Below are 26527 nucleotides of genomic sequence, written 5' to 3' on the forward strand. Positions count from 1 at the left end.
AGGTCTGTCGTCCGTCCCTCTGCGTTGTCGTCCATCTGCCGTCTGAGCAGATGTGTCTGCGTGGTTGTCTGAGTCTGTGTCCGAGTGCGTGCGTGCATGTGTGTGTGTGCGTGTGTGTGTGAGTGTGTATGTGCGTGTGCGTGTGTGTGTGTGTGTGTGTGTTGGTGTGTGTGTGTGTGTGTGCGCGGTGTGCATCCGTGTGTGTCAGTGCGTGTGTGTATACGTGTGTGTGCGTGTGTGTGTGCGGTTGTATGTCTTCCTGCGCTTGCGTGTGTGCGCGTGTGGGTGTCTGCACATGTGTGTGTGTGTGTGTGTGTCTGCGCATGTTTGTGTGTGCGCGTGTATGTCTTTGCGTGTGTGTGTGTGCGTTTGTGTGTGCGTGTGTGTGTGTGTTGACCGCTCCCCCTCCCTGGGGGAGTTTGTTTTGGGGTGAGCCCCGGAGGTTGGCAGAACAATAGAGGATGAACTGTGAGGTCGGACCGCCGGACAGAAGGGCTCCAGGAGGGAGACCCCCCCTGCATTCACACACTCTATTCTACTGTGGTCTACTGCCGTCTATTCTCTGGACTCTGTGGATGGGGAGGGTGGCGGTGTGGGAGGTGGGGGGGAGACAGGGAGAGGGTCTTGGCGCTGAGTGTGCGGTTGGAGTGGGAATGAATTCAGAATTGATCTTGTAAACAGAAAAAGGATCTCGCTGAAAAAAAAGTACTCAAAGCTTTCCTAATAAAAGTGTGAGATACATTTTAGTAGACAGACGACCACGTTGTGTCTGTTGATTCACCATCGATGGCTTCATGTTTTAGTTTGGTGTAATTGGCCTTGCCTTTGTTTACGGTCATAGATAGGGGATGGATTTGAGATATTGATCTCCCAGAGCAACATCAATGGGTCAAGCCTATTTACGGTCCAATGAGGGGGAAACTGGTGGACCCAGCCAGAAACCAGCCAGAAACGGCCAGAAGCTCTGACGTCAAGCGTGAGAAACTGCTTTTATTTTGTCAACAGATCGGCCCAACTGTCACAAAGGTTGAAGATAAGAAATACTACGAATACCAGGAACCAACCCAGTCAGAGCAGATGCTTTCATGGACGAGAACACACACTGGGAACTATCGTAACAAGGATCCCTAGAAGAGGTTCAATGATTAAACGGATCAATTGGTTAAAAGCACCATTACATTAAATGCTGTTTTGTCTTCTAAACGAACTTTCTCATTCTTATTATTGTTATTATTATTTAACAGTTTTATTAACGTTGCCCATTCAACAAAGTATGATATAATCATAGTTATACAACCAAATGGTACGTATAGGTCTGTTGAACAAAACTTTATGCACAATATTTTATGTCTAATTACTGCTGCTGAAAGCTTTGAGATCTCAGCGGATACTGTAACGTTAAACCTCCTGGGAATTACACAAGACAATCACTGGGATGTTACGAAAGATAGATTTGTATTAATTTCTATTTAAACAAGGCCATAAATATCCCGGCGGAGGGTTTTAAAACATAAGTAAAGCTCTCTCCGTCTACGTTATGAGCGCTATTAGCTAGGAATGTGTTTCAGAGAGGGCCAGGTGTGTCATGCGTTCGACCCCAATCCAGGGGTTGGGTTCAGCGACCGTCCCTAAAGCCCCCTCCCTCCTTCCTAATCTCACCTCTAGTTCCTTCCTCCCTCCCTCCCTCTCCCTTCCTCCCTCCCTCCCTCTCCCTCCCTCCCTCGCTACGAAACTCACCTCCCCTCTCAAAGCCCCCTCCCAACGCTTCCTCACCTCCTAACTTCCCCTCCCGCCTCCTTCCTAGCTTCCCTTTACCCTCCTCTCTCACCCTCCCAACCCTTCTGAACTCACCTCTCCTGCCTTCCTCACCTCCTGAACGCGTCTCCCTCCCCCTCCTCCTAAAGTCTCCCCCCCCCCCCCCCCCCCCCCCCTCATTTGTCCAGTCTGTGGGCCTGCAGGTGATAGCTCAGCTCTAAAGGCTTAATTATGGTTCCACGTCGACGCAACGCAAGGGGGTTTACGGACCCGTCACGTCCTTGCGTCCACCTTAAGGGCCCTAACGTTCGCTTCCCAATTTTTTTTTTAAATGGCGACGCAGCATCGAGGTCTGTGATCGGTCCGCTCACTATAACCAAAACAGGGTAACGTCTGCGTCGAAGTGTCTGCGTGGTCGTTGCGTTGCGTCGACGTTGGAACCATAACTGGGCCTTAAGCTAGCCCTGAGCAGGCGCTGTGCTAATCAGCGCCGTTGGCACCGGTGCCAATGTAAATCACAGAGCCTCGACACGTTCTCCAAGATGAGACGAATGCAAATGCCGAGGGCCGGAGCGAGCCGTCCCTCGCTGCTCCCGTCGTCGTCAGCGGCGGAGGCTGCCGGTCGACAGCTCTCTCTCCTTCCACACCTTCTTTTACATTGATGAGTTGTGAAGCTTCCTCGGCCCTCCAGGCCATTGTGTCACCAATCAGCTTCAAATGGGCCCCCCCCAAGTCCGGTATACCCACACACACACACACACACAGACACACACACACACACACACACAGACACACACACACACACACACACACACAGACACACACACACACACACACACACACACACACTCATTTACATGTATGTGTGAATGGGTCTAAATATGCACACCCTAAATGTCACCCCAGGACAAATAAAGTACCCATCTATCAGTACGGAGGAATCATGAATGAATGGTGATGAACTGTTGATAATATACTATATGACCAGCAGTGGTGATGAATGGGGAACGGCTGATGATATATTATATTACTATGGGGGATGAATGGCGAACTGTTGATAATATACTATATGACCAGCCATATTGGATGTAGAAAGTATTTTCCTAAACTAATGGGATGGCGCCCCAAACGGGATGCGGTAGACAGTTGTAGGTTGTGAATCATGGCCCGATGTCACACAGAACACTCACTTACCTGACCGTGCCTCTGAATTCATTGTGCTCAAAGTGTTCGGCCTAAAATACACTTAAAACTTTTCCAAAAGTAAAAAGACAAACACTTTTATTCATTAATTTGTATTGTATTCCTGAACTACAGACACACTGTCGCAGGTACAATATTTGACAGTTTCCCTTAATACCACCGCGTCCCAAAGCCCTCCTTATGATCGTGTGCAACGCACGTTCACACTAGTGTGCACACACCTGCCTCCCATCCGCTTCAGGGGTGTGTGTGTGTGTGTGTGTGTGTGTGTGTGTGTGTGTGTGTGTGTGTGTGTGTGTGTGTGTGTGTGTGTGTGTGTGTGTGTGTGTGTGTGTGTGTGTGTGTGTGTGTGTGTGTGTTTGAGTTTGGGTGTGTTCTATGTGTGGGAGGAAACAGAGGCATGTGAGTACGGTTATGTAGAAGAGCTTTGCCTACTTGAGAATGTCAATGAGTTACCAGGTGTGTGTGGAGGGGGGGGGGGTTTGGGTGTGTGTGTCTGTGCGCCTTGCTGTGTGTGTGTGTGTGTGTGTGTGTGTGAGTCTGTGTGCCTGTGTCTGTGTGTACGCTCTGTGTATATGAGTGTGTGTGTGCTTGCTTGCATGGCAGCGTTTGTGTGTGAGTGAGTGTTTGAGTGTCAAGCTGTGTGTGAGTGTGTGTGTGTGTGTGTGCGTGTGTGTGTGTATGGCCATGTGTTTGAGTGTGTGCACCTGACTGTGTGTGTGTGTGTGTGTGTGTGTGTGTGTGTGTGTGTGTGTGTGTGTGTGTGTGTGTGTGTGTGTGTGTGCATGTGTGCATGTGTGCCTGTGTGTGTGTGTGTGTGTGTGTGCGTGTGTGTGTGACGTGTCCAGATAACTTTTCCCCCTCCTTTTCTCCTCTGGCTACGTGTGTCCATACATGCATGTAATGCATGTTTTGCATATTATGCATATTATGCACATCATGCATGTTCTGTGTGTAAAGTGTGTGGGCATGTGTGTTCTCGACTGAGGGGTGGAGGAGCTGGAGGGTGGAGGAACGCAGGCCGGGGGGTGTGGGTGCAGGGGGAGCTCGTCCCAGGCTGGATCCTGCCCCCCCCCGTCGTATTCATGTCCCCATTCAGGCGGGGGGGGGGGGGGGGACCCGATCTCACCAGAGAGTTCATTAAGGAACATTTGCCTCTGTTGTGCCGATCCCTCGGAGATACCTCCAGCCAACAAAGAGCGACCAATCACAGGGCAGGTCTGAGACTGTAGCGCGGGTACACACCCTGGTCTGCGCGGGGGCAGCACGGCTTCCCAAAGCCCTGCAGCCAACCGGAAGCCCCTGTGCCCTTTGTCGCCTAATGCTAGCGCTTAGATAAGCTAACGGCTCCACTCCCCACCAGGGTTAGCTAACAAGGACATTTGCATTTTCTTCCAATTGTGGAAGAACATATGACCTGGAGTCGCCTTTTACCACTGATCATGATTATTATTGTGGGTTCTCCCCCGTCTTATCTTATATCGTAGTGATAATCAAGAATATTGTGTAATCTAGAATGACCCATTGATTGGTGGTTGATCTTTAAACCAGCTCTACATTCATACTAGGTTCATGTGCAGAGCCTAAATCGTTCTTTAAGGGACTTAGTGTCTGAAATCTTCTGCAAATGACCATGTCAGTTTTCCACTAGCATTCCAGTTCAGGTGACCGAAGAGGGGATTAAACCACCAGTTAAACATCAACAACTTTTACACTATTATGGATATTACACATGACAACAGTGTCCTTTATAACACATAACACTATTCTGCAAAACAGAACCTTTATTAGAGACTAGAGGAGAGTGTGGATATGATTACATTGTATTATTCAACTTAAACTATTTGATAATTTTGTGTGTGTGTGTGTGTGTGTGTGTGTGTGTGTGTGTGTGTGTGTGTGTGTGTGTGTGTGTGTGTGTGTGTGTGTGTGTGTGTGTGTGTGTGTGTGTGTGTGTGTGTGTGTGTGTCAAAAATAGCCTTTGCGTTGCTCATCCAAGTGAATATTTCAGTAATGATGAGTTTAACCGGCTTGTGTTATAATGCATATCCTGGCCTTTTTGCATTTCTGGAGGTTTACAGCTGTCGAGGGAGAGCAACATGTCTGTGACAACCCTGAAGCGTGTTGACGAAGAAGGATGATCTCCCAACGCCCAGCCACCCAGGGCCGGCTGGTCCAACTCGTTAGACACCGGCCCGTCGGCCTGTAATTATCCATACGTCTGTCCAAACACGCTCTCTCTGCGGGGACTAGCTGGGACTCCCAACTAGGGCAGGTTTCAAGATGCACCAATGTGACGACACAGTGACCTGTTGTGAGTCTTTGTGTTAGAGTGTTTGTGGACAATAGTGCAGTTTAGCTTGGAAGCTAACCACTTGTGGGCTCTGGCACTACGGCTTCACAATAGAAAAAGGAAAGTTTCACCTTAACTGCCCGTGTTTGTGTAGTGAACTACACATGTTTGTGTAGTTAAGGTGTGTAGTTGTGTGGTTACACATGTTGGTGTAGTTAAGTACACATGTTTGTGTAGTTAAGGTGTGTAGTTGTGTGGTTACACATGTTGGTGGAGTTAAGGTCAACTGTTAATGTAACTGTTCAAAGTAGCATGTTTAAAACATTTCATGATCTAATGCATGTTTGATTTCTATTCACTAGGATGCGGGGTCTTTGTTGCCTACTAGAATACTTTGACTTTTACTAAAGCCATCAATAGGCCTATTCAGCATATTCTGGTTCTGGATAAACTGATTATAAGGTAGGTAGGTACATCTGCTGAGAAAGAAAGTTGATACTGGACTACACCATACAACTGTATGCGTCTACCATACTGGGCAACGCACCACCATTTTCTGCTCCTTGCATCGAGTTCATTCGTTCACTTGGGAGGTGAACACAGCTAAATGGAGGAAGAGAGGGAGAGGAGTTATGGCGTTAAATGTCTCTTAAATGTTTTGCTTCCATTCTACTCTCCGGTTAAAGGTTTTCCCCCCCTTTTGTGTGAGTCGGTTGATGGGGGAGGAAGAAGGGTTGCCGTGGCTACAATGTGCTGCTCATGGGTTTGTAGGGAACAGCAAAAACTAAGAAAGGGGAAACATTGTATACTCTCAACTTGTCCGTTTTTTACTTCCAAAGATGTATTTGGAATATAAAAATGGCCTGCTTGTAATGGGGTCATACGCCGAGTGTGGAAGAATCCCTTGTACTGACGTTATAAACCTTTATCTTGTGACTTAAAGATTTCATTTGAATGACAGTTGCAACAAATGTTGCAGGTTACACTATTGTAAACAAAAATCTTTATAAATTCTAACTGTTGCACGTATTTAAGTATTCAGCCTAAAAATTTGTATGCGTTTTAGTATGCAAATATTCACTTTATATGACTTAACACGTTTCATTATTATTTGGTAGACGGTTATTTTTTTATGTATATGCTTAATAACATGAACACAGATTAGAACAAATTCACACTGCAACGATTATCAAAGTATGAAAATAAAACAGAACAAAGATTACTGATGCCCAGCGGTACCTTCGTCACGTCCGCCCCGCCCTTCTTCATCCGGAGAAGAACAACAAGCGGAGAGCCCACGGCTCTGATTGGACAGCTCGATGTAAGGACGTCGCCCATTGGCCAGAGGATTGGCGCCGCTTAGCTGCTATTTTGAACATAAATACAATCCTCGTAGGCCTCAGAGTTTTCTGTCCCACATACACGTAGCCTGTCAGCCAGTCGGACCGCTGTCGCTCAGCTCTCCGACACAAACACACACAGCGATGCGGTATTTGTAGTAAGAAAGCCTGAAAGCAGGGCTCAGCTCGCACGGAGGGGGTCGACTCAGAACAGAACATCGCGTCGACGTTTCGGGTGGTTTTCTGGGGCTCGGATGATCTTTTGAGCTCGTCTTCCGGGTCGACCTTGGGTCTGGACCACCTCGCATCCCCCTGTACCGACAAAGCCCGTATTGTTTTTTCCCGACCGCGCTTACAGCATCCGTGGGATTCGACCAATACTCCTAGAAATGGATTCGGACCTCAACACGAGTCCGGTCGGTACCCCGGTGAACCGCAGGCCCGACCACCTGCCCGGGTTCGCCACCATGAGCGACCAGAACACAAAGACCTGCACCAAGAACCTCTTCTTCAGCCCCTCCACCGCCGTCCTCTCCCCCGTCACCAACCTGGCCTTCACTATGGATCATCTAGGCGGGCTTGGCGGGTAAGCAAGAATAGCTTTATTTAACCTTATGAGAAAGCGAAATGAACAATCCATGGCATAGCATTACGTGTGTCTCTGTATCGGAAACGTAGACGCGTCTTATTAATCGAATTAGCGCCGTGAGTGTTGATTCGATGTCACTGATCCAGGAGTTGTGCTTTTTTGTTACACAGGTTGTGTGACACACCGAAGAGGGACAGACCCGGACCCCTGATGAAGGTCCCCTCGTTCGCTTCTGACGTCTCCTCTGACGCCGGTGAGCTCCCGCGAAAAGAATGACCGCATTGTCTCCCGTCAGCGGATATAGGTCACGCATAGCGCCGGTTCCCATGAGCATCTTCACGCTGTTGCTAATTGAACTGTTGTCATGATCACTGGTCTCCCACCAGCGCATGAGGTCATGTGTTTTGTGGTTGACTACATGGACGTGTTAGATCCACCGACGGTGGCTCGTTTTTATTAGTGTCTAAATTACGAATTCTGCTTTGGTAGTTGGTTTGGTACTATTTCTTGGTTATTTTATCTAAATCTCCATATCGGCTCCGCAGGTCTTTGCATGGACTCCCCAAGCCCCATGGACGCCCTAGATATGGAGGAGACGTGAGTACCAGTGCTCATCTATTGTCTGTCCCCAATTAACCCCCCCCCCCCGCTCTCCAGGGGCCCCCCAGCATGGATCTAGCACCCAGGGGCCTCCCCCATCTCCCCCTCCCCCCGTCTCCCCCTCTCCCCCTCTCCCGGACTCACTGGGATTACTTGGTGCTGCAACCGTTGGCAGAAAAAATGCCTTCGTCGCTCATCTCTGATAAGAAGATTAACCAGGGATCATCAGATTAAGATTCATCTATATCTGTGATTAACTTTCTTTGTGTCGGTGTCGGTTGGCTGTCATGGGTTCCGGCGGATGATGGGGATGTGTGTGGAGGATTTTTGCCGCCTATTTTCAATCATCTGATCTGAATGAGTGTCTCCATGTCCGACATGGAGGAGGATTTTTACAGCGGGCTGTAAATGCCGCTATGTGATTGGTCGACTACTGTTGCTGACGTAAACATATATTTTTTTTATTGGATACTTTAAATTATATCTAGCAGCTTTAACTTTCGACACTCGGATCAATACAACCGTAACGCGTTGCCGGGGCAGAAGGGTCGTTATGTCTCCAATTATCTTAAATCAGTGTGTTTGGTCTTTACTGTCTGGGCCGGGCTGACAGGGCACCTCGCCTGCGTAATCTCTCTCTCACTCACTCCCCCGTCTTATCTGAGCTGATTGGTAGCAGACATCTGCCCCGTCAGCTGTCTGAAGTTCCTCCGGAGCCCAACGCACAACCCCCTTAGCTGCTCTTGTTACAGCTGTTCCCTGGCTGGGGGTGGGGGTGGGGGTGGGGGCTGCTGAAGAGGGGGGTTGGTGCTGGGCACACTTCTCGCTGTGTGCTGGGAGCTTTCTTCAATGGTGCATTTGGCGTTGTGGGTATGGGAGGGGGGGGGGGTTGCTTTAGTTCGCTCTATGCCAGGGCTATAGAATTGAGACCAGCCCCCCCCCCCCCTCTCCCTCCCTGCTCGGTCCTTGTATAGAATGAGGCGCCCCCACCACCACCTCCTCCTCCTCCTCCACCACCGAACAAAGGGCTCTGCTCACGGTGAAGGGGGTAGCTGACGTCAGAGCGGTCGGCATATGGTCGACCGGTCGACAGCCCCCCCCCCCCCTCCCCCGTACTCAGTACACACTTCAGCGAGGTGTTTTGCATACAGGTGGGCACTGCTACCTTGTTTAATGCCCCCCCCCCCCCCCCCCCCGCCCCGCTTTGTTAAGGGATCCGGTCAACCAGTGTTGAATCCCACTTCCTCTTCCCCCCCCCCCCCCCCCCCCCCCTCCCCCCTGTGTGGTGTCTGCCAGCGTCGGCTAGTTCCTGGTTTCATTCGTTTACGACCTGTAGAACACACTTCCTTCCCAAAACGCTTCGTCCCTTATTTATTTTTATTTCTATTTTACTTATTTGTTGATTTTTTTTTTTGTCTTGTGTTCTTATTGACTCAATGTTTCTTCCGCCTCCCCATTGGCCGCTCCCTAACGACCCCTTAATTGCCCCTCTGCCTCCAGGTTTGAAAGGGCCATCCAGAAGTCCAGCAACGTCATCAACGGGTACGTTGTTCCCCTCCCGACGCCGTTGACCGTTAGTTGTGATCGGCCCGTATTGATCGGAGCCACGGCCACCCTGGGGAGGTGAATCAATGAGGTCACCGATCCAAGGTGTTTATTGATCCTATTCTAACCTGCCCCCCCCCCCTCCTCTTCTCCCCTCCCCCTCACAGGAAGATGCCCATTCGCAGAATCCAGTCGTTGCCTGTAAGTAGATCCCCCTGACTGTAGAATCGACCCATCAATCCTCACAATAGCACCATAAGATAACCTACCAGATAATTAAGGGGCTCGACACAAGAGAAAATGGTAATGTTTTAGTTTTCACACCGTTGGCCCTCCAGCCCATCCCTGCAGAAATGCGTATTATAAAATATAATACGAAAGTGAAAGTGATAATATAAAGTGATTAGGTGGCTCCAGCCTATCATATGCATGGCCTTCAGCAGCCAATGCTTTGGAGGAGGGAGGGAGGGAGGGGGGGGGTCTTGCGTTTAGGGAGGCGTGGGTTCTGCTTGGGGGGGTGGGGGGGGGGTCCGGTGTTAGTAGGGGGTCCTGTTTGGGGAGGGGGAGTCCTGTGTGGGGAGGCCTACAGTTAGCCTGTGGACAATGGGGTCGGAGCCCAGAAGCTTTGATCCGGAGGTCAAACACGGAACAGATCCCGGGTGGTCCCGGTTGTGGGATGTCACCGGGTTCATGGGACCCCGACACCTCTCACCCTCTCCTTCTCCCCCTCACCCCCTCCTCTTTGTCTCCCCCCCCTCCCAGGTCCAGTTCCTCAGCTTCAGCCCAGAGCTGCGGGGGCAGGCGCCCGACCCCAAGCGCTTCGGGGTGTTCGCCCCGCTGACGCCCGGCGACGGCCACCCTGAGAAGGAGAACATCCCAGAGGTGGGTGAGCCTGCCGCGATGGCACGCCGTGTTAGCCTGCTGGTTAGCATGCAGGGTTTGTCACGCCGGGTTAGCCTGCCGCGTTGGCCTGCTGCGTTAGCGCGCCACGTTAGCCTGCCGTGTTAGCATGCAGCGTTGACGTACTTCTTCAGCATTCTTTTTTATATTAACCAAACAATTCATACGGGCTAGGCAGATGATTTTCAATGTGAAAACGCTTAACCTTCCATTTGAGTTTTTTCGTATATCGTCGAAATCCCGCTAGATGTAAACAGTTGAAATTTTTTGTAAACTTCCGTGCGCTCCGTATTCTTCCGGAACTTTGTTCATCCGTTGCCGTAACGACGGCATTGTTTATGTCGGCAGTAGTAGCCGGTCTCTGAGGTTAAACCCTCGCTTAACGGAGTTCTCCAGGCTGGCGTCTCAGCGAGGACAGTATCTAGTGTCCGTGTTGACTAACCCAGCGTGTCTCTCCCCCCCCCCCCCCCCCCCCCCCTCCCCGGGCAGCAGGAGGGCTTTGAGTTCAAGAAGCCCAACAGGCCGGTCTCCCGCTGCCGCGCCCGCTCCACCCACGGCGTCCAGTTCAAGGAGGCCTTCGCCCGCCGCCCCAACTCCGCCCCCGAACTCATGGTGAGTCCCCGCCGTCACATGACCCGGTACCCCGACCATGGTACCCCGACCCGGTAACTTGACCCTATTCCACGACCTGGTACCAAGGCATGGTACCCCGACCCTGGTACCGAGACATGGTACCCTGACCCTGGTACCCCGACCCGGTAACTTGACCCTATTCCACGACCTGGTACAGAGACATGGTACCCCGACCTGATTGTGTACCCTGGTACAGTGACCCTTTTATTACGACCTGGTATTGTGACCCGGTATCAAGAGCGGGTATCACAGGCTTGTACCGAGACCTGATACCATAATTGGGTACTACGACCTGGTACCCAAACCCGATACCCTGACCCGGTACTGCGACCCTGCGTCAAGACCGGACACCGCGGGGCGGTACCGAGACCTGATGACTCCCTCCCCTGTATCTTTTTATTTCTAAACGTGCCGTAACTGGTCTGCGTCTCCCCCCCTCCTCCCCCCAGCTCTCCCCCACCCCGCCCCAACGCCTGGAGTCCCCCGGGTACGACTCCAGCCCCGTGTTCGTGCGCCGCACCTCCCTGGCGGGCTCCGCCGGTAACCAGGACTACGAGGAGGACGACGGCTTCCTGGACGTGTACGACGAGAGCGCCGAGGTGAGCCGTCGGAAAGCGCTCTCGAAACCCCGAGTTCCCGCGGCGCCGTTGGCGTCCCGCGGCGCCGTAACGAGGCGGTTGAGAACTGCCGACCTCTGACCCCGACTGACTTGTTGTTTGCGTTTGGTTTCCAGGGCGACGCGGGCATGCCTCTCGGGATGGCCAGCCTGCTGACGGCGCCGCTGGTGGCTGACAAAATGGCGGACGACTCGGTAAGGACGATGTCGGTTAACTGGTTGATTAGGGGGAAAAATCATCGCTATTATTTTGGTCAATATTGAAATCGCGAGTTTGAAAACATGATGCATTTATTCAGCATCTCTCAGCCAAAGAAACCTTTAAACTGAGATGAACACACTGAGAACTTTAAAATATATCCCCTTAATTACACAAAATGTTAAAAAGCAAAATAGTGTATAAATATGTATTCCGCAATTTCTAAAAACATTCAATGAATAAAAACCAATGTACTTAAAAATAACAAAAAAAAAAATATCTTTTCAACTCTGAGTTTGGAGATCGTTTGACCCAGAAATCGGGTCAAACGATCGCACGGTCCTAGCATCCTTCCAATCCTTAACTAGATGACCACTATTTTGTCTTGTGGTGGGACTTCAGGACAGACTTGTGAACTGTTTATGTATTTATTTATTTTTTGATTCCGCAGCCTGTGATTCGCTGTCGGCCGCGCGGCCTGTTCCGCTCCCCCTCCATGCCGAGCCCCGTGTCCCGCCACTCGGGGGCCCGGCTCCCCGTGAAGCGGTCCGAGTGTCCGCGGGACGAGTACACGCCCGTCTGCGTCAAGAGGAGGCGGAGTCTGGCGGCCAGCCCCGACGCAGAGTCGCCCCGCATGGTACGACCCCCTCGCCCCGCTTGATTTGGATCCTAGCTTTCCAAAATGTTGGAACTAGTTTAAAGTACCTTTTTTTTTTTTTTTTTTTTTTTTTTGTGCATTTTTAATCTTCTACGTTATTTGAGATGGTTGTCTTATTTTTATAGATTTTGGTCGCCGGTGCCTTATTTTAATTTGATTTTGTAAAGCTACTTATTATTCAAGGTCTTCTTGTGCAGTTTCGTACTAGAAGCAGCAGGACCTCATGCCCCCCCCCCCCTGTCCTCTCTCTCTCCCCCCTCCAGACCGGACTGCTCCAGAGGTCCAAGTCCTTCTGCCAGACCTCGGACATCGAGAGACTGCTGGACGAGCAGGACTCCTCCACTGACCTCATCGGAGACTTCACCAAGGTACCCAGAACAGACACGTCTCCCCGGTGGTCACCCTCTTGTTCCGTTCTTAATGCAACGGTCGCCAGGTCGCTTGCCCAGCCTCAACTGTAGCGGTTGCCCCCGGCGACCAGACTTGGCCCGCTAATAAAAGCTCTGTTGCACTTGGTTCTGTTAAAAAATCAAAGAAGCCGTTGCGAGTTAATTAGTTACCAAGCAACTGTTGTTTTTCTTTTTTAACAGCGGGTTACATTATTTAGGTTTTAACATGTTCTTTTTGACAATTTTGTAATATTTTTTTTAAGGCGAAATCTCATAGTTCTCAGTTACAAAGTGCTTTTTTGGGAGAGACAGGCTGAATAATTCAAACCCAAAAATAATCGTTTGAATCGTGATTATGATTATTTCTTTCATAATCCAGCAGCCCCACGAGGCACTGCTTCATGCTGGCCTCCCCTTTCTGTCCTTCGTGACACAATGACGCTACTGTACATTTGTAGCTTGACTGGAGTCTTATTATGGTCTGTGTCTTGTGTCCTGCTCAGGCCCTAGCCATGCCCACCGTTGATGGGAAGCACCAGGACCTGAAGTACATCACCCCAGAAACGGTGAGAGCGCGCTCCACACCGTCGACGCTAAAACTCCCCCGCTTTTTATCCTTTTTTACTTATTTTTATTTTTTAATAGAAAATAATTCTTTAGATGTCTAACGCCTGTCCTTTCTCGGGTCCTCAGATGGCGATGGCGATAAACGGCCAGTTTAGCGAGCTGGTGGAGCATCTGATCGTCATCGATTGCCGCTACCCGTACGAGTTTGAGGGCGGCCACATCAAGGTGCGTGGGTCGTCCGTGAAGCCACAATGTCTCGTCGACATGCCCTGGCGAGGACTCGCCCGACCGGTTACCCTCTTGGAGGGAGCGGTTTAAACGGACATGGACTTGTTGGGGCTGCGCTGTGTACAGTTGGTCATTGAGAAGGGGGATGACTAAAGAGGCTGAGAACATTCCAGTAATGTCGGATTAGAACAGAACTCGGATTAGAACAGAAGTAAAGAATGCGTTTAAAAGAGACCTTGTTTTAGCTTCAATGCTTTCTTTGTGCAGAAGCATTTTTTTTCTTTATTTATTTTTTTCTCTTGTTCAAAGAACCAAGCACTTAAGCACTGAACTCCTTCAGCCCACAAATAATGGATTATATGTGACTGGGGTATAGCTTGGGTTGTGTTTGCAGGTGACGCCATGATATGAAATTTGCACGTCCAGAGATGCAGTAAATAAGGTCCATTTAAAGGGGGAAAACTCCGGGACCTCACCCATTTCTAATCCATGGCTACGAGCCCTGGCGACCGGCGTTTAAAAAAATAAATTAAAAAAAAACGTCGACCTCGACGGCCGATTTTTAGCGCCGTTAAACCCGGAATGCCCCGCCGGCACATTCCGGGCGCTTTTTCCTAACCTCCTTCTTCTCCTCCTCCGCCGCCCCTCCAGGGAGCGCTGAACTTCCACCAGGAGGAGCAGGTGGAGGAATTCCTGCTGCGCGTGCCCCTGGCGTCCCTCTCCGCGGAGCGCCGCGTGCTGGTGGTGTTCCACTGTGAGTTCTCCTCGGAGCGCGGGCCCCGCATGTGCCGCTTCGTGCGGGAGCGCGACCGCTCGCTCAACGAGTACCCCAAGCTGCACTACCCCGAGCTCTACATCCTCAAGGGCGGCTACAAGGACTTCTTCCCCGACCACCAGGTGGGTCCCGCCGCCGCCGCCGCCGCCGCCTCGACCAGAGGCCGTCTGTGATTGGGCCCCGTGGCCGAATGGCGGACATGTTGGTTCCGAACGCCAGCTAGCGTAATGTCGACCAGGCGACCCCATCTTGGCTCCGAACGCTGGCCAGCGTTCGGAGCCAAGATGGGGTCGCCTGGTCGACATTTCGGTTCCAAATGCTAGCTTATCGCTTCGACCATTCTGACTGGAGGTTTGGTGTATCAAACTTTATCGATGTAGCGGTTGCCCTGGGGAACGCCGCTGCTTCAGGGAGGGTTGGCGACGTGTTTATTCGGGGATAAGCGAAGGCCGCGCTTTAGCACCGCTGCGGTTGGGATGTAAACGGGGCTCACCTAGTTGGCGTAGTAGCGTGGATGTATTGCCGTTCGTTAGCCACCAGCACCTGGTAGCCTCTCGTGAACCGGCGTCATGGCTAAAGGTAGAGTTCAACAAGAGTGCCACGCCCCAGTCTGACCTTCGACCCCCCCCCCCCCCTTCGTACAGGAGCAGTGCGAGCCTCAGGCCTACCGGCCCATGCACCACGAGGACTTCAAGGACGACCTGCGACGCTTCCGCCTGCGCAGCCGCACCTGGGCCGGCGAGCGCAGCAAGCGGGAGCTGTACAGCCGCCTCAAGAAGCTATGAGCCGCCGCCGCCGCTGTTGCGCAACATCAGCTACCACTAACTCCTCCCACGGCCGGCCTCCACCAATCCAACTGCCACTTTTTGGATTTCCCGCCAAAAGTTGCTAAACTATAGCAAGATTATATATTTTTTTGATTTGTACGTAAAAAAATTAGGGGTACACCCTGAGGATTTGACCCTCGAACCCTAGAGGAGTTCCTCGGGTACCCTGTCTGTGTGTGTATGTGTGTAGCTTTTACTTTTTTTTTTTTAAGGCGACGTGTTTTATAGATATATATATATTTCTCTAACCACAGGGACCTACTGGTCGTACAATCCCTGCCGAGATCACGAGAATCTGCCATTTCAAACCAACACTGCTAATCTACCCCCCAAACCCCCGACCCCCCCAATTTCAAACCAACACTGCCACCCACACCCCTTCCATTTCTTTACCAAACTAAAATTGCAGAGGTATCGTAGTTCAGTCTTTTTTAATAGTTTTGTTTTAATTGTACATTTTCCCTCCTATTTAAGCACTTAATTTAAACACCATGGCTTTTGTCTAACGCCACAATGCTAAATTGAAAACAATGACTCAATTTTTCCACCGGATGTCCCGACTTGGGTTTGAAGCAGAACTTCTGGTCCATTGAGACCCTTTTGTAAGGCCAGCTAAGCTACATGAACTTTGTAGTAATTTTGTCATCTTTTTTTTGTTTTAAATGCTGCGGGTCGGCAAGCAGTGAGTTGGTCTCTGAATGTGACCTTGTTCTGCTCTGACAGCCGTGTTGCCAGATTGGGCCAGATATCCCGCCCAATCTGGCAACACGGTCTGGCAGCCGCGTTGGTGTTTTGAGGTCGTTTCCCCGCCTCCCTGTGATGTGTTGGTGTTCTGGTGCCATTAAAGATCCACGGTCTTTTATTTCGTGTCCCTGATGTTTTTTTCAACTCGCTGGGATAAATCTGCTTTTGAATTGTTGTGCAAGGGGGATTTTCAGGAAATGAAATGCTGAATCGTAATTCTCGTTTCAAACCGCTCTGCTCTTTGAAAGGACTTCACTAAGTTCACGTCCTCTCCACTAGAACATCATCATGACTTCCTTACACAATGAGTATTGTTGATATATATATTATATCAATGTGTCACTGGATATTTTCTTCCTAGCATGTTACTTTAAGCACAGCGGGAGCACGTTTCCTCTCTGCCTCCCGTGCGAACACGGCGCGTCCTGTTTTTCAAATGTTCCCGGGCCCTGGTGCGACGCCAACACGTGCCGTCCCACGTAATCATGTTCTCACGCGCACGCATTCCTCTCTGCTGCGCGGAGGAGGAGGAGGTGGGCGGAGCTACTGATGAACGCATGTCGTTTGACGTAGAAGAAGCGAGCGCGAGACCGATAGGAGCTGGCACGTGCCGTGAACATCTGACCAATCAGGAGTCACGCTCTACTGGAACTCCTCCCAACCCGCTCACTGGAACCGCTGCGGCTGCCAAGGGTTTGAACTGCAGCGTGGTTCTCCCACTGTGCTGCTCTTGGAAATGCCTTGTGTGCTTGTTTGCATTCCGATGAGGTTTTCTCCCGAAGGCCAGTGTCTTTTATTGGGCTACAGCCTGATCTCCCCACGCATTGTGCTCTGTTTGGGGGTAAACACGGCAACGTAGGAAAACTGACCTAACGCAGTCCCAAGTTTTTTTTTAGCACAGGCGTCTCCCAAAGAGATTAAAATATGCTCGTGCAATAAAGGAGATAAGCATCCACATTTGACAGTCACATATTGAAATACAGTGATTGTGATCTTCAAACACACACATTGGTGCACATGGAAACAAGGGAAAAACAGGATTTTAATAGAAACAAGTGCCAAGCATTAAAAATCACTAGGTTAACCCATTCCCTGTGTACAAAGATAGCTAGGCTAAGATGCTACACAATGCTTAGCACTATTTTTAAGTGCAAGGACGTAACATACAATACGTGTGTACATAAAGTGTCAGAATGTACAAAGCATTCAATAAGTGTACATTAAGTGACATACAACACAAAGTAAGTGCGTAGGAGGGGTGTTTACGGGAGGAAGTGTGGTTTCGTCACTGCGGTGGCCCGGCCCAGGGGTTGTAGGGGGTGTGTGTGTGTGTGGCTTGGGTATACGAGCTGGTTCCTGTGTTTTCTAAGCCTCCCCGGGGACCCCCCCCCTGGAGCTGCTGGACCAACACGGACCTCCTCCAGGCTCGGAGGGGGACCGTGGAGGGACTTCGGTGTGGTTGTTGGGTTTTTAGATGCAGATGCTCGATACCCAGCGGGGGTTACAGTGCACCGTCTGGCAGGCAGGAGGCATGCTGCTCTCGGCTCTCCTGGATGCTAATTAAAGGCTTAAAGCAAAGTGGAAATGAACCCACAATGGGCATTACAGACTGAGCAGGCATCTTGGTGTTAAGCGCTCACTGGGTGATGGGACTGAATGTGCTTGAGTTCCACATTCAGTTCAGTTCTCTCTCTCTCTCTCTGTCTCTGTCTCTCTCTCTCTCTCTCTCTCTCTGTCTAACTCGCTCTGTCTCTGTCTCTGTCTCTCTCTCTCTCTCTCTCTCTCTCTCTCTCTCTCTCTCTCTCTCTCTCTGTCTAACTCTCTCTCTCTCTCTCTCTCTGTCTCTCTCTCTCTCTCTCTCTCTCTCTCTCTCTCTCTCTATCTCTATCTCTGTCTAACTCGCTCTCTCTATCTTGTTCCATAAACGACTCTCCCTCACTCACTCCATTGAAGGACTCGTGCACACACACACACACACACACACACACACACACACACACACACACACACACACACACACACACACACACACACACACACACACACACTCAGATAGATCAGAAGTTTGCTCAAACTGAAAATGTCCGTCCCTTCGAACGAGGGCTCAGAGTGTCGTTTTGACCTTAGAACAGATTTTATACCAGGTTTATACCATTTTAGAGGTTTATTGGCAAATGGAACCAACGTTTACATAGCGAATCATTAAGCAAAGGAAAAATAATAAAGTTAAACGCGGATTAAATTGAAGATTTGTTTATGCACGCTGGTGGGAACCCATATGGAAATAGTTAAATGCAAACATTGCAGTGGGAAAGTTTAAGTGTACTTGGCAATGAATCGATTCTAATTTGCATGCCGGCCCAGGGCGGCAGAGTATCTGCTATCCTCTGTTCAATGATCAACAAGTTATCTACCAGATATAATAATAATTCCTCCTATTCGTTCAATCTCTAGCACTGGACAGTGCATTAAAACAATGATACAGACAATACTATTTAGGTCGATCCTCTCTCTGAAGGGCTAAAACATTGACAGCAATGAATCAACCATCGTTTATCGACCTTCCTCGATCTGCGTGAGGTTATCTAAGAGATATCTCCACCAAACCTTCTAGAGAGCATGGCTTCCTTTACCATGCTAATACCTCTCCAGCTAGGCAGTTGTTCTCCCCCTCCAGCCTCCCCCCTTTCCCACCCTCCCCTCCCCTCCCCTCTCTCCCCACCCTAGTTTCCCTTATTTCTCACAGGGTGCTGTGGGCCTGGACAAGGTGCTGCGCTGATCAAAGCTACCACACTGACGCAGTCACACACACGCACACACACACACACACACACACACACACACACACACACACACACACACACACACACACACGCAAACATCACAGACACTTACCCCTAAACACACTTGCGTATACAGTATCACACACACACACGCACACACACACACACACACACACACACACACACACACACACACACACACACACACACACACACACACATAGACACGCAAACATCACAGACAGACACTTACCCCCAAACACACACTTACATACAGTAAAACACACACACACACACACACACACACACACACACACACTTTAACAATTCCTCCTCACACGGTCGCACGCTGGGGTGGGAAACATCGACAGGGTGGCGTTTTCCCAGGGGGCTCTCTGGGGCCGGGACTCACACGTTTTGAAATCATCTTTCAACCACAACCACATCCTGTTTTTGTTCAATGTTTGTCTTCTTTACAGGAAGTGTGACTCAGCCCGTATTGCTCAAAAGTTCACCGCAATGGTGGAAAACTGCACTCATATTAACTGAGCTTTACTTTGTTCCAAATGATGGCTGTGTGATCTTGATTGCAGATATATAACATATTATATTCAGATCTTGATGTATATCCCACCCCTACGAGCTCATAGTTGCTCCGACAGTGACAGCATGCTTTGGCTGTCATCTCCCCACATGTAAATGTAATGCAAACACAATCTCTGTTGGAGAAGTAGTTAATTCCGTGGTGTTATCTGATTCATGGTTACAAAACATGAACCGGAGCCCAAAACGTGCAGAGGTCGCTTCACTGGAGCGGAGTTTCCTTTTGATTGAGGCCCTAACTCGGGTTAATCATTACGTTTAGCGGTAGTTTCAGTTCCAAAATGAATGTCTGAACTCCTGCTAAATCTTTCCTTCTCTGCCGCGCCAACGGGCAGGCCTCCGTATGACGTGATGGGGGGGGGGGAATCAGCCCGGGTCTGGGCCGTTTAAATCCTTCTTTGTATTTAAGCACAATGGTCCCTTCCCGCTCAGGAGGATATTCAGAAGACGGTGAGACGGGGTCAGAGTTAATCTCTCACCTGCCCTCCCCCTTGGTTACTTTGACGTTACAACAGGAAATAAGGAGGGAACGGCCTGTTTAAGAAATGGGATTTAATAATGGTGGAGGTGGTGGTGGTTCTGGTCTTGTGCTGGGTGGAGGTGAGGGGTATTGTTGGTGGTGGTGGTGGTGGAGGTGTGTGCTGGTGGTGGTGGTCGTGCGCTGGGCGTGTGCTGGGTGGAGGCGGGGGGGGGGGCGGTGGAGTGTGTCTGAATGAACACAAAGAGAGAGAGAGAGAGAGAATGTGGTCTTTCTTTCCTCTCCCACTTGTGGTTCTCTTTAAGAAAGGGGAAGGAGGGGGGAGGGGGGGGGGAACATCAGCAGCTGTTCAGTCACAGCTGTCCCTCTCCCCTCTCTCTCGCTCTCCCCTCTCTCTCCTCTGTCTCTCTGCCTCTCTCTTAAGTCTCTCGCCCTGTCCTCTCTCTCTCTGCCTCTTTAACTCTCTCCCCCTCCCTCTTATGCACCCCTCTTATCGATCGATCTCTCCCTCCCCTCTCTCTCTCTCCCTCCCCTCTCTCTCTCTCCCTCTCTCTTATGTACCTCTCCTCTCTCTCTCTTTCCCTCTCTATCTATGTCTCTCTTCCTCTCTCCCTCTATTTTATATGTCTCACCCTTTGTATACCTCTGTTTCTCCCTCTCTCGTCTTGAGGACAAATGGCACACTCTGTTCGGTCATTAGAACCAACTGCTGCCAGTTCTCCCCCCCCCCCCCCCCCCCCCCTCTCATTTTCTCTCTGACCCTCTCTCTCCATTGAATGACAGCGACACACGGGCCCGCACACACACACACACACACACACACACACACACACACACACACACACACACACACACACACACACATATGCCGATAAATCAATCGTTTTCTCAAATTTAAACCATCCCTCCCTCAGTGACCCCCACATATCTGTCCCCTCGCACTTGCCCAACCCCCCTCCCTCACCCCCATATCTCTCGTACTCCCCCCCTCTCTGTAAGTCATCGTGGCTCTGCTGTATGACAATGCCGTTTGTGTGTGTGTGTGTGTGTGTGTGCGTGTGTGTGTTGTGTGCGTGCTTGCGTGCCTACGGATTGACAACCTGACGTTGCACAGATGCTTGACAAAGGCTCGCCAGAAGCGTGTCGGGTTGCTCAGTCACAAATGAAGGTACAAGATGAAGATACTTTTTGTGTGGATTTTCGATGTAGTTTGGATTGTGGAAATCGATTATCTGACTTTTGAAGCAGAACTTGCAATATTGCATTAGAAAACACTGACTTCCTCAATGAAACTACACCCTCTTTGAATGATGCACCAATATTTATATCACACGGCGCCACCTGGTGGTGACAAAACATACATCACTTCGCCAAAATAAATCACATGATGAAATCACCTGACCACCAACACGGAAGTGCTTCCGACCAAAACATGCACTGGAGAATTCTCTGAAGCTCAGCCTCACAAACGGTGGTTGTCACATGTATATGTATTGATAGTCCAGCCATGGTGCACTGCTTCCTCATCAACACCGTGTGCCCGGTCAGCGCGCTGGAGGCCGGGGACAGCCGGGTCCTATTCTCCCGGGTCTTCGGACCGGACGACGCCTCGCAGGACGAGGCGCTGAGCGCCGAGGAGCGACGGGCTCTGCAGAGGGACAAGCTGCTGCTGGTGGCGAGGTGAGAGAGAGAGAGAGAGAGAGAGAGAGAGAGAGAGAGAGAGAGAGAGAGAGAGAGAGAGAGAGAGAGAGAGAGAGAGAGAGAGAGAGAGAGAGAGAGAGAGAGAGAGAGAGAGAGAGAGAGAGAGAGAGAGAGAGAGAGAGAGAGAGAGAGAGAGAGAGAGAGAGAGAGAGAGAGAGAGAGAGAGAGAGAGAGAGAGAGAGAGAGAGAGAGAGAGAGAGAGAGAGAATCTGAACTTAGTGTAAATCAAACGGCCGATACAGATGTGCATCACCACTATATCAACTGGCATTTCCTTTACAATACTCTCAGCCTTGTGTGTGTATCTATGTGTTCAGCGTGGATATTACCATTCATCTTGCAGCACTACCCTGAAGGCCACTGAAACATCTGAAGAAGGAAGACCCACCCATCATCGTGAAGCATAGATATCTTTGTTGTGTACGAGGAATGGATTAACCTAGTGATTGATCGTGCTTGGCAGCACTTGGTTCTATAAACATCCTTACTGTACCAACAGCGATATCTTGTTGCTTCTCTTTTTCTGACAAATTATCTTATTGTAAGTCGCTTTGGATAAAAGCCCTTTACAATCTTACAATCTCTCTCTGTCTCTGTCTCTGTCTCTGTCTCTGTCTGTCTCTGTCTCTGTCTCTGTCTCTGTCTCTCTCTGTCTCTGTCTCTGTCTCTCTCTGTCTCTGTCTCTGTCTCTGTCTCTGTCTCTCTGTCTCTGTCTCTGTCTCTGTCTGTCTCTGTCTCTGTCTCTGTCTCTGTCTCTGTCTCTGTCTCTGTCTGTCTCTGTCTCTGTCTCTGTCTCTGTCTCTGTCTCTCTCTGTCTCTGTCTCTCAGGCAGGTGCTGAGCTCCGTCACCCTGTCGCGGGAGGCGTCCGGCCGCGGGCCGACGGAGGGCGTGGCGGCGGCGGCGGCGGCCACGGACGAGGCCACCGCCCTGCAGGAGGCGGACTCCGGGGTGCAGCGCCTGCGGGCCGGGGACCCCTTCCCGGGGGAGCGCAGCGTGCTGTGGCTGGCCGTCCAGAGCCTGGCCTTCAGCCTGGTGTGCCTGCCCCACGAGAACCTGCTGCTGGCGGAGGGGACGCTGCGCAGCTTGGCCCGCCACTGCCTGGAGCACCTCCGGCTGCTGGGGCACGGCAGTGAGGTGAGGGGGGGGGGCCGGGGGTCTTGGAGGAGGGGGGGGCGGGGGAAGCCTGAAGGCTCAGTTACGGTTCACCAGCGACGCAACGCAATGACCACGCAGACGCTTCGACGCAGACGCGAACCTGTTTTGGTTCTGCTTCGGGTTAACCAATCACAGCCCATGCCACTGCGTCGCCGGTTGACATTTTTGGGAGGTGCACGTAAGGCCCTCGCTGTGGACGCAAGGAGGGTCCGCAAGGAGGTAAGGGGTCTGTAAACCCACTTGGGTTGCGTCAACGTGGAACCATAACGAAGCCATAAGAGCTGGTAGCATGTGGGCCCCGTGTGGGAGCTCACTGGGCAGCTCCCATAAAGGGCCCTTATTTTTTATTGGGTATTGACAGTGTATCTGTGGATACCTATTGTTTTTGTTGCGGTAAAAAGTTTTCAAATTTCTCAGACCTTTAGGTATCTCTTAATTTAGTTCTCAAAAGTTTGGTGCCAAAATTCCCATAGGGGGCGCTAGAACTTCAGGTCTTCGTTAAACGCTCGGCACGGCTGAAAAATGGATGAAAATTTCTGAAATTTGTTCTGATTATTATTATGAATAGGCTTAGTGTATCACAACATTGTGGTTTGGACCTGATTTGTCTCCCTTGATGTGCATATGTGATTTTGGGAGACTGCAGACCAATCGGCTGCATATATTAATGACAGATAAATGTCACAAAAGATCTCAAAGTTCCTGTATTCAAACAAAAACCAGGTAGGGGAGAGCCGGGTCGATTTAAACACTTTTCAGTCTAACGTCTTTTTCAAAGATGACTTACGTATACAAATAATTTCATCATGTGATCAACAACTCACATGTGTATTCTCAGTCACAAGTGTAAATTAATACATATGTTAGATGACCGCGCTGTTTCTAAACTTCGAACGTAAGTTTACATTTGTTTCAAACGCCCCGCCTATGCGGGACGAATGAAACAGCATATTTTAAACGGAAACTATTGACCTTACTCTTATTTTTATGCAACATACCGGGCAACATACTAGTGTACCCTTCATTACTAAAATTTAACATAATTTCTCGTAATATAAATAGGTCCAAAAATATTTTTTCCTGTGCGTAATTGTCAAGATGCACATTTCGATGAAAACTCAACTTTCTTCTTTTATACCAGTTGGACGACTACATTTTCATTTAATTTACTAATTTCCCTGTCCTAGGTCATGTTTAGGGATACATAGTTGAACATCCTGTTATTTATTTTAAACAAACTGGTGCGGGACGTTTGAAACAAGTGTTTCAAACGTCCCGACAGCGACTACTGGCACTTAAACTTTTTTTTGACTCTTAACTTCAAAACTCTGACATTGCACACTTTAGGACAGATTTAAGTACTAAATCATCTGTTGTATTGTCATATTATCATGCCATGAAACAAAAAACACTGTTTTTACAAAAAAACTACCGCACAGAAGATTTTACTTTCCGCAGTCCGCACTCAAAAAACCGGGATGGCGAAAATGTGAAATATTCTTGACCGGCAACCGAGCCTCATTAACCGGTTAATACCGGTTAACCGATCAGATTAAAATGTGCTATATGAAATAACAGCCATTTCGAGCCGCGCTAGCCGCCTGCTATTTCGTAACTCTGCTTATCTCTCTCCCTTTCTGCCTCCGACACACACACACACACACACACACACACACACACACACACACACACACACACACACACACACACACACACTCTCTCCGATTGAGAGGCAATGGCTCTAACCGCGGCACGACCTGTGTTTGAATTGAAACACGAGGCATGCTTACTGCCAGTTGACCGTGTGTAGAGAGCGGGCTCGAACGCCCACAGTGGTCTGAGATGGCGCGGACCTGGTTGAGACCCTACGCGGTTTTCACCAGGGGCCAATCGGAAGAGGGCAGCGTAGCTCATTTGCAACATTGCCGCTGCTCATTTAAGAAAATGACAGCTCCGAAGAGAAAAATTGTGGATGAGGGATTTTCACTTCACACAAAAAGATCTTGGAATGAGACGGCTAACTGTAGTCTTAAAGTGTTTAGTCTACTGTCCATAATAATTTAGAGATCATATTCTCCGCCGCTCGCATGCGGGAACAATTAAGACTTGAGGAGAAATTAAACAGTGGGCTAGAGACGCGGTGTCCGTCCAACTTCCAATGAGTCACCTCATCTTATCATCTTCTTGTTTTTTCTTTTTTTTTACCGACAAGCGACATTATTGATCGGTTAACGTTGATACGGACAACCACCGGTGAAACGGTCATCGGTTAACAGCCCTAGTTAAAATCGTCCGGTGTTTAAATTGACCCGGCCACGAGCAAACTACAGCTAATCTTATGGGATTTGTCGTCCAACTGACCTATCTGGGAACCCCCTTGCTAAACCAGTTCTAACCGATTCTCTCTTCCCCGGTTTCTCTGGTCCAGGTACTGCTGAAGGTGGATCGCATCGACTTCCTGCTGTCCAAGCTTCTTCCTCATGGCCAGCTCCTCTTCCTCAACCACCGCTTTACCCAGAGCCTGGAGAAGGACATAGCCGCCTACATGGCGAAATAAAGAACTACAAATCGACGCCAAAAGAACTACATCCACCATCAACCCCTTTACTCTGAACCAGCTAGCCTCGTGTGATGGCGTCTTCTGAGCTAGCGACTTTGCGTAGCTTAGTCCCGTGAAATGAAGTCATTAGGCTATATGCACAAGGCTAACAATTCTATTGTGGCACCGCCAACTGTTCTGATGTTAAGTGTCGTGATGCTAATGACGTTGGGATGCTAAGTGTCGCGATTTTATGCGTCTGTATGTGTGATGGCAAAGTTCTCAAAGTTCTTCAGAAACGAGGGGTTTCTCCAGACATTCAACCCTCAGCCAAGCTCTCACATGAGAGCTTTGCTGAGAAACAGTTTGTTTGACTGTTTTCAAGGTCCCCCTGTTTCCCCACCCGCTGTGATGCCGTTTACAAACCGCTTATAAATGAACCCATTAGTGATGTCACAAGTGGGAGTGTCTCCGCCTCCAGATGACGGATGGATCGTTCTACCGGGCGCGAGCTTGACGGCTAATCAACGGCACACCGGGTGGTAAAACAGGACCCCTTTAAGTGCTATTAAATCAATGTTTGATGACTTTAGTTTTTTTCTTGACGTGAATATCTCGCTCGGAAGCGTGTCACCTCCTCAACCACGGGTAAAGACTGTCGCTTAAGGAGGGGGAACATCTCACCCCAGAGCTGTGATCCGTCAGCACGGAAAGAGAGAGAGACAAAATGGAGGACGGCGAGGAGCTCGTGCGTTGAGAGTTGCTGGGAGGTTCTCCTGTAAAGTTAGATCAATTAATTCAAACGGCGGTGCAGTCACCCAAGGACATCCTGGCTCTTTGTTTACCTGCGAGAGGAGCTCGGTTGACATGGAGACGGGCGATTCGCCGCCGCTCCTGTTTCACTGTACTGTACTGTGAGATGACATTAAAATGAATTATGTTCATCAAGACTGGGAGGAAAGGGAGGGGGGGGGGGGAGACAGAGCGGAGCTGTCGCGATCAATGTATTGAGGTCAGATATAATTTGATTTTAAATTGTGAAACAAATACCAGGCTTGGTAACATTGTCCTCCTGCCTCTCTTTCTTTGAACACTCTCTCTAACGCAGACTCTCACACACTTTCTATCTCTCGCATACTCAATCTCTCACTCTCACTCTCTCTCGCACACTGTCTCTCGCACACACACACACATACACACACACACACACACACACACACACACACACACACACACACACTCGCACACTCACACACTGTCTCTTGCACACTCACTCTCACGCCAGACGGTCTTGTTGGCCAGTCTGATCGGTAATATAATCAATAGGGCCTATAATGAATCAATCGGGTTTAATCTAGATGGCGGTGGAATGTGGAATGATCCAGAACTCACAGCTGGCCAGTCCA

At 49.8% G+C, this 26527-nt stretch overlaps 2 protein-coding genes across 3 annotated transcripts; both read left to right on the forward strand.

Moving 5' to 3' along the window:
• Window positions 1-6563: 6563 nt before the first annotated feature.
• Window positions 6564-16105, forward strand: cdc25b (cell division cycle 25B). Of its 2 annotated transcripts, none has more exons than XM_056590845.1 (15): window positions 6564-7177; window positions 7351-7433; window positions 7726-7777; window positions 9281-9322; window positions 9493-9526; window positions 10088-10207; window positions 10715-10837; window positions 11308-11457; window positions 11592-11669; window positions 12125-12310; window positions 12595-12699; window positions 13224-13286; window positions 13414-13512; window positions 14167-14412; window positions 14935-16105. In XM_056590845.1, exons 1-15 carry the CDS (start codon window positions 6981-6983, stop codon window positions 15073-15075), a joined length of 1719 nt encoding a protein of 572 aa, XP_056446820.1. In that variant the 5' UTR covers window positions 6564-6980; the 3' UTR covers window positions 15076-16105. The 2 variants fall into 2 exon arrangements, with proteins under 2 accessions (XP_056446820.1, XP_056446821.1); XM_056590846.1 differs by having other exon boundaries at window positions 10718-10837.
• Window positions 16106-21118: 5013 nt separating this feature from the next.
• ap5s1 (adaptor related protein complex 5 subunit sigma 1) lies at window positions 21119-26090 on the forward strand. The gene is made up of 3 exons (XM_056590912.1): window positions 21119-21405; window positions 22255-22561; window positions 25011-26090. Exons 1-3 carry the CDS (start codon window positions 21233-21235, stop codon window positions 25137-25139), a joined length of 609 nt encoding a protein of 202 aa, XP_056446887.1. The 5' UTR covers window positions 21119-21232; the 3' UTR covers window positions 25140-26090.
• The last annotated feature ends 437 nt before the right edge of the window (window positions 26091-26527 follow it).

This window comes from Gadus chalcogrammus, chromosome 5, assembly GCF_026213295.1.
Source record: "Gadus chalcogrammus isolate NIFS_2021 chromosome 5, NIFS_Gcha_1.0, whole genome shotgun sequence".
In the NCBI taxonomy this organism is placed as follows: domain Eukaryota; kingdom Metazoa; phylum Chordata; class Actinopteri; order Gadiformes; family Gadidae; genus Gadus; species Gadus chalcogrammus.

Excerpts from the sequence above, each read along its gene's own strand:
- ap5s1 (XM_056590912.1), top strand. The coding sequence starts at position 21,233 with ATGGTGCACTGCTTCCTCATCAACACCGTGTGCCCGGTCAGCGCGCTG. Across the intron at positions 21,406-22,254 it reads AAGCTGCTGCTGGTGGCGAG|GCAGGTGCTGAGCTCCGTCA; the intron begins GTGAGAGAGAGA and ends TCTGTCTCTCAG. Across the intron at positions 22,562-25,010 it reads TGCTGGGGCACGGCAGTGAG|GTACTGCTGAAGGTGGATCG; the intron begins GTGAGGGGGGGG and ends TCTCTGGTCCAG.
- cdc25b (XM_056590845.1), top strand. The coding sequence starts at position 6,981 with ATGGATTCGGACCTCAACACGAGTCCGGTCGGTACCCCGGTGAACCGC. Across the intron at positions 7,778-9,280 it reads GCCCTAGATATGGAGGAGAC|GTTTGAAAGGGCCATCCAGA; the intron begins GTGAGTACCAGT and ends CTCTGCCTCCAG. Across the intron at positions 11,458-11,591 it reads TGTACGACGAGAGCGCCGAG|GGCGACGCGGGCATGCCTCT; the intron begins GTGAGCCGTCGG and ends TTTGGTTTCCAG.